The sequence below is a fragment of the Curcuma longa genome, chromosome 9 (assembly GCF_044706935.1).
Source record: "Curcuma longa cultivar G26 ecotype Majalengka, Jawa Barat chromosome 9, ITB_CL_G26_1.1, whole genome shotgun sequence".
NCBI lineage: Eukaryota > Viridiplantae > Streptophyta > Magnoliopsida > Zingiberales > Zingiberaceae > Curcuma > Curcuma longa.
Window position 1 is genome coordinate 1,704,022 of NC_133869.1, and position 7,866 is coordinate 1,711,887.

The 7,866-nt window shown below is 39.3% G+C and overlaps 1 protein-coding gene across 1 annotated transcript in view; it reads right to left on the reverse strand.

The window, feature by feature from the left end:
- LOC141835059 (uncharacterized) overlaps nt 1-7,144 on the reverse strand; it is a 19,727-nt gene extending 12,583 nt beyond the window's left edge. Inside the window, exons 1-2 of the mRNA XM_074722488.1 lie at nt 6,863-7,144; nt 5,943-6,077 (exon numbers count right to left, since the gene is read on the reverse strand). Of these exons, the coding sequence (XP_074578589.1) occupies nt 5,943-6,077; nt 6,863-7,144 (417 nt within the window). The remainder of the gene's footprint in view (nt 1-5,942; nt 6,078-6,862) is intronic.
- Between the last annotated feature and the right edge of the window lie 722 nt (nt 7,145-7,866).

The window sequence follows — 7,866 nt, forward strand, 5'->3', positions numbered from 1 at the left end:
TTGTATTGGTGCCAAATAACTAAGTATGGTAACTGTTGGCGTTCTGGATCTCCGTCCTGCGTTCCGGATTCTATCCGCTCCGAAAAGAATAGAACCCCACAGGACAAAATTTTAATCCCGCCTGGATCAATTGACAAAGTCTACAAAAGACTAAGTCAATCGATCCTCAGGATCGCCGATTCCTAAATTACTATACTACGGTTTTATGACTAGTTCTAGGTACAAAAATTGCGGAAAAATAAACTTGTACCTGAACCCTGTTGATGACCTCAAAGCCTTCCGCTGTATTCTTATCTTCATCCTGGACGTTGGGTGGACAACGATCTTCCAGAATTGAGGACTGCAATCTCCGGATGAAGACACCTTGGATCGCCTTTCTTCTTCTTGCGGTAGCTTCTCCTTGTCTCGTTTCTTTGCTAGGATCCGGCCACCACCATGGGAAGGAGGTTCCGCCACCTCAAGAGAAGAAGGAGAAGGGGCGGTGGAAGAAGAAGAAAAAAGAAAAGGAAGAAGAAGTAGAGGGGCGGCGGCAATAGAAGAGGGCTCCTCTTTCTATTAGGTTTTTATTGTTGTGTGCTGCCCACTGATGCGTGCTTAGATCGTCGTTATAAATGAGCACGTCAATTTGTTTAATACCGAATCCCCTAACTAGAGTAGTATAGGGTAACTCGAGTCGTCTCCCAACGAATGTAGACGGGGTTTGGTAATTCTAGAGGTTATTAAAATTGGGGATTTGGATTTTTGGTTAAATGGGGGGGTTGTTGTTTTGAGTTCTAAATCTAGTGATCGGAAAGGAAACGAAGCATTGTAAATAAAGTTGCAAATATGAAAGTGCGGAGAAGGAATTGCATTAACAAAATAAAGAAGTGCCACAAGTAAATAAATGCATCAACAAACAAACAAGCAAGGAAATCTAAGGATAAATAACATCCAAAACTGTAAAGGGAATTAAAACAAACATCTAATGTGCAGAATTTAATCTAAGCTGAGAAAATAGACAATAAAATGACTCTCCCAATATCCTTGGCCGAAGGTAGCTGCGAGGCGGCAAGAAATCCACGAAGAATGCGGCGACGGATGGAACCCCCAACTCCGATGCAATCCTTGTGGTTGAAGCGGTAGATGAAATGCTATGGAGGAGCAAAGAACCCCTTTGACTCCTTGGTGGATGGTAGATGGGCGGATTGAAGAAAGGAACCCCCTAAACTTCTTTCCGATGGATGGAGATGATGATGACGGTGGAAGGAAAGTGGCGGCTAGCCTTTAGGTCAAGTCCAAGGGGAAGAATGGCTTCATTTCCCCAAAAATCAGCTTTTATACCTCACCACACAGTTCCGCCACACGGCCGTGTCTATCGGGCACGGCCTGAAGAAGGCATGGTTCTGTTGGTAGGCACGGCCATGTCTCCTTGGCACGGCCATGTGAAGTTTCTGTTATGTTGAGAGGCACGGCCTTGTCTCTTTGGCACGGCCATGTGAAGTTACTATTCTGTTGAGAGGCACGGCCGTGTCTCTTAGGCACGGCCGTGTCTCTTAGGCACGGCCATGTGAAATTAATGTTCTGTTGAGAGGCACGGCCGTGTCTCTTAGGCACGGCCATGTGAAAGAGGCACGGCCGTGTCTCATAGATATGGCCCTGATAGAGGCGGAATCCTTTGAAACACTCTGAATCAAAGTTGTAGATCTTGACGTTATCTTCATTTTTGTAGGTGTCACGGCCCGTGGTTCCATCGGACCTAAAAGTTATGGCCATTTTACTTTTCGTCTGCAGAGCTACCCAGCTGAGACATGGCCGTGTTTTTGACCCTGGAAAGCTGAGGCACGGCCGTGTTTGTGAGGCACGGCCTGGAGAAGGTCTGGAACGGTCAGGACTTGGGAGGCACGGCCTTGTATGGGTGAAACACGGCCTAGGAAGGGTGAGACACGGCCGTGTCTTATAGGCACGGCCTAGAGTTGGAATCCTTGAAGTGGTATTTCCGTGCCTTTTATCATGTCTTAGAGATGGAATCCTTTGATATGACCTGAATCAAATTTGTAGATATTGAAGTTCTCTTCATTTTGGTATGTGGCACGTCCCATGGTTCCATCCGAGAAGAAAGTTATGAGCATTTTACTTTTGGTCTGCAGAGTAGTCCAGCTGGGAAATATGGCCGTCTTTGAGCCCTGGATGGATGAGGCACGGTGAAGGGAGTCGCTCGGAAACCGTTCCGTTGATTTCCCTTGTACAAAAAAATTTTGTACAAGCAACGAAACTTTCCAAGCGGCCCCGCGGATCGTTGGCCACTTGTGTTGTTTCTCAGGTTCCATACAAAATAAAATTTTACAACTAAATTTAAAAGCGGAAAAACATTAATTGTACCTTGCACCTTTGTATGTTGAAGATGAAGGTTTTTGGATAGAAAAACCCCTTGGTCTTCTCTTGTATTCCCCTTGGCCTTCTTGGACGTCGTGTGGGCGACGATCTTCCAAGACGCTATCCACCGGAGAGCTCTTCTTTCCTTTTCTTCCGAAACCGAGGCTTCTTCTTCTTCTCTTTTCCTTCTTCTTCTCTTTTCTTCTTCTCCTTCTTTGGCCGCCGGCCCTAGCAAAGGACAAACCCTTGTGCGCCGGCCCTAGCTTAAGGGAAGGAGAGGGAGGGAGGGAAGAGGGCGCCGGCCCTAGGAGGTGGAGAAGAGGAGGAGAGGGGAGGAGAGGAGGTGGGCGGCACTTGCAAGAGGAGATTGTTGCCGCCGGCCCTATTGCTAGAGGAATAGGGTTTGTGGATTAGTTTTTCCTCTAGCAAAACTCTCCCCTTATATAGCTAAGCCTCAACGGAAATATAGAAAGATTCTAATAAAATTTCTTATCCATAGAACAAATCTAAAAGAAATTTTAATTAGAAACAATCTAATAACTTATTCTATTCCAAAGAATAAATCTCTTGATAGAATCTTTATTAGTTTCTTTCTAAATTTTTCCATAAGAAAAATTAATTAGAAATTATCTAATAAACTTATCTTATCTAGATTTATATAGAATAAATCCCTTGATAAGATTTTATTAATTTCTAAATAATTTCTTTCTTTAAATTTTGTCTATAAAATCTCTTAATAAAATTTTATTAATTTCTTAATAAAATTTCTTAATTAAGAAATATTATTTTTCCGACAAAATTTCTTAATAAAATTTATATGAAAAATTCATAATAAATTTTATCCACGGAAGAATAATTTAAAGGAATTCTTTCGGCATTCTTCTGGAAGTCTCCGGAAGGTCTCCGAGAGGTCTCCGAATGGTCTCCGAAAGGTCTCCGAAAAGTCTCCGAGAATTCTCCTGGAAATCTCCGAGAATTCTCCTATAAGGATATTAGGCACTATCTAGAGGCTACAAGAGGGACCACGAGGAGGAATTGGGTTTTGGTCTCCCGATGAGCTTAGGCTTCCCGTGTTCGCCCCGAACACACACCCTAAGTTCATCAATAATAGCTCATACCACTAAAGAGCTATTATTGCACTACCGCACCAATCCCATATTACATTATGGGCTCCTTCTTAGTATGAGTACATTCAACCTCCCTATGTTTAAGATATCGTATGTCCGTTAATTTAATCGAATTACTGACAATTCATTTAAATTAACTTCTAAGTCCGAGAGTAGTACCACTCAACCTTATCATCATGAGGAACTTAATCCACCTGCAGGGTTTTAACATGATGATCCTTATGAGCTCCTCAAGGGGACATCATCAACCTATTTCTATAGGACACAGTTTCCTTCTATAATCAACAACACACCATATACATAACATTATTTCCCAACTCATCGGGCCTTTTGATTTAACGAGATAAATCTCACCCGTTGATGAATCAAAGAAATATATGCTAAGTATATGTGCTTGTTATTATATAGGGATTAAGAGGTTGTACTTCCATACTAACAGAGATCTAGTTCGATTATGTAGTCAGTACAAATCGAACGATCTCAGTTGGTCCTACTCAATACACACAAAGTGTACTAGTGTAATTTTATAGTTAAGATAAACTAATACCAAATTACACTACAACCGTCTCAATGGTTTGTCCCTATCCATTACGGTTGTGAGCACTGTTTATAATTTATAAGGGACTGATAACATAATCTTCTGTGTGGCACCACACACTATGTTATCTACAATATAAATTAAATTGGACAACTGTATTTAACTAAAACACAGACTTTTGACTAACTGTGATTCTCATTAGAATGAATTAAACTTTACAGATGTTCATACAAACGCTCAGGCTTACAGTATACATCCCTACATCTAGAAAAACTTGCACATCATATCAATGGTCTATTATTTTCAACAAGATTTCTTGTCAATGATATTTTTTTTTTCATTTTTTTTGGAATGTTTTTTTTTCACACTTTTTTTTTCTTTTTTTTTTGAATTCAACCATGATATGATGTGCTATCAATATAAGTTTCTCAACAATACCAATCAAATCTTTCTAAACAAAAATATGGCTTCCAAGAAAATACAGCATGGTTCAACCATGGTGATCAAGCACGGCTTCACTCATGCTATCGATTATATCTAGCCAATTTTTTTTCTTTCTACCACTTCTCCTCAATATTTCACAAACACATCTCCTCTATAAGTGTACGTCCCCTCCCCCACACTTAAAATTTTGACCGTCTCGGGCAATAAATATAACAAGATAACAATAGATTGTTTCAGTCAAGGTCTGACAAAGAAGGTCATATATAGTAAGGGGAAAAGAATGCAACTATCAGTGAGGTAAAAGAACAAGGTATCTACACAAAGAGAAGATAGCATGACAAATTCTAGAGTTCCAAAAGTGTAGGAAAGATAGCTCTCATCATCAAAAAGCTCATGATATTGTGGTCTCAAAAAGAAGCATAGCAAGTTCTAGAGTTCACAACATGAGTGCATATCACACCACAAGTAGAAAAATGGCTAAATCCTCACTAGGTGTATAAAGTCATCAAGTAAGTCTATCAATTAGAATCCATCACCACACTAGTGACCATATGCATTTAAAGTATCTAAGCATGCCATAGAACTCAAAACATGATAATCAAACTTAACTAACTTTCACATCTCCTAAAGAATGGTATGAGCACTTAAGGAAATGGAACCACAATTCCTAATGCTATGTGTAAATGAAAAACAAGTATTTTATTCACTAAACATGTATGCCAACAAAATAAAATAACTGAGCAAGAAAATAAAAGAAGAAATGAATAACTCCCCTCAAGTTGGGTAGATTGGGTCTTTAGAAGATTCTTATTCCAACAAAATCCACACTCGGTCATAAAATGGATCGGGGAGAGGTGTCCATTCACTTTAAGGTCCTGAATGTGTCGTGCCTTGCAACTCAATTATTCCGTAGGGAAAGATATGAAAGGTATTGGATGGACCTTTCTCAGGTGGTCTTAATATACCTGGAAACCATTGGAGTCTAACGTTATATAACCAAACCTTTATGCCTAGGTGAAATTCCTGCAGTATATGCTTATCATGATATGCTTTGGTCTTCTCTTTAGAAGTATAGTTATCGTCCTCAAATATTCTCCAATTCTGGTCCTTAATTTCCTCTTAACTCCAGCTAGATCCATGTCCAGGTTACAACAGTTGACTGTCCAGAATTCTTTGATACAAAACATGTATTGCTTGAGTGGTTGCCTTAATGGGTTCTTTTCCTCCTCCAAGAAGATTTTAGGCATACAAAGAATAGGGTTGAGGCTTGGAATATCTGTAATGGTCCATTCTTCTATGTCTTCCTGATACTGCCTCAGAAGATTCAACAACCTTTCCTCTTGATCTTCCTCCAAGTTCTCGGATGAAGACTGGCTCTTTCCTCAAGTAGACATACTTCAAGTGATCTTGTAAGGGTTTCAATTCCAGCTGTAATGCTCAGTAGGTATGGGTGATCCCTGGGGCTCAGTGCAATCCCCTACACTCTCATAATTATCCTCTGAATCTCCTGACACATCAATCAAAAGTGGTGGTCCCTGGGGCTCAATACAATCCCCTACACTCATGTGGTCATCTTCAACTGCAAGTGAATCAGAAATAGGCTCCATATCAGCTTCCTGTGTAGCCAAGTATCCTCTACATCATCCAAATTAAAATCAACCTTTGCCACTGTGTCTTCTGTGAGGTCCCAAAAATTGCTACTTTCCTCTTGTTCATCAACCAAATTTATAGGATTAATTGATGAGGAAATTGGACTTGAACATGGTTCACAATTAACTATTGTAAAGTCCATTTCAGGGCTGATTTGGACTGAAAATTGATCTGCTGAAAATTTTTCATGACAATCTGATTTTTGAATGGTCGGACTTGAAATAGACTCCCCATTCTTCAAAATTATTTCACTAAAACTTTCTTCAGGATCTGAAATTGTTTGAGAAGGTATTTGACTTGATCTTTGAGCTTGGATTTGATTCAGTCCACTTGCTAATTGTCTAATTTGTCTTTCAAGATTCTGTAGGGTTGTATCAGTCCTTTGTTGGTTTTGTTGTATCATGAATTGTTGCTGCTGTAACATTTGCTGCATCATCTCCTCAATCCTTTTTTGTTGTTGTGCATTGGACACATTAGAGTTGCTATAACTTGGATATGATTTTTGTTGAGACTGAAACATAGGAGGTTGGTTTTGATCCTGAAAATTCTGAATTGGATTCTGAAATTATTGTAAAGTTTGGAATTGATGTTGAAATGGGCTGAAATTGTGGTTCCCTTGTTGGAACTGCTGATTAGGTTGATGAACTTGATTAGGAAATTGCTGGAAATTCTGATGAAAGCTTTGAAAAGGTTGTTGTGGTTGTTGGTACAATGAATTTTGATACCTCAAAAAGAATTTCTCCAAAAATACCTTTTTCATATCAATCCAATTAGTAATGTATCCAGTTGGAAGATAATACAACCATTCTTTTGCTGATCCAGTCAAAGAAAATGGAAAAGCCCTCAACTTAATATCACACTCAGAAATGTCATATGGCTTCATAGTGGAGCAAACCACATGGAACTCAAGTAAGTACCGAGTAGGATCTTCCCCTGGTAAACCTTGAAACTTTGGAAGCAGATGAATAAAACTAGACACGAGCTCAAAATCACCTTCCAAAGCTGGATAACTGATGCAAGAATATTCTGCCATGGAAATATTCGAGTTTGAAAATATAGAACTCTGAATTTTCTAAAATTCCTGATTTTCTCTCTTCACAAAGTTCGAAGAGTTCTTTCACTTTCTGGATCAAATTCAAATAATGGTTCCTCAGATATTCTTGTCATGTACTCTTGTCTCACCTGCAGGCAAGCAAACAAGACAACTAGGTGTAGACACAGTGCACAACAATCTCAAGTATAACAAGGAACTGAAGTTAAAAATGAGAAGCAAATAATCAAAATCTAGAACTACTAAACACCGCTGTCAGTCCCCGGCAACGGCGCCAAAAATTGATGCGTGCTTAGATCGTCGTTATAAATGAGCACGTCAATTTGTTTAATACCAAATCCCCTAACTAGGTAGTATAGGGTAACTCGAGTCGTCTCCCAACGAATGTAGACGGGGTTTGGTGATTCTAGAGGTTATTAAAATTGGGGATTTGGATTTTTGGTTAAATGGGGGGTTGTTGTTTTGAGTTCTAAATCTAGTGACCGGAAAGGAAACAAAGCATTGTAAATAAAGTTGCAAATATGAAAGTGCGGAGAAGGAATTGCATTAACAAAATAAAGAAGTGCACAAGTAAATAAATGCATCAACAAACAAACAAGCAAGGAAATCTAAGGATAAATAACATCCAAAACTGTAAAGGGAATTAAAACAAACATCTAATGTGCAGAATTAAATCTAAGCTGAAAAATAAACAATAAAATGAC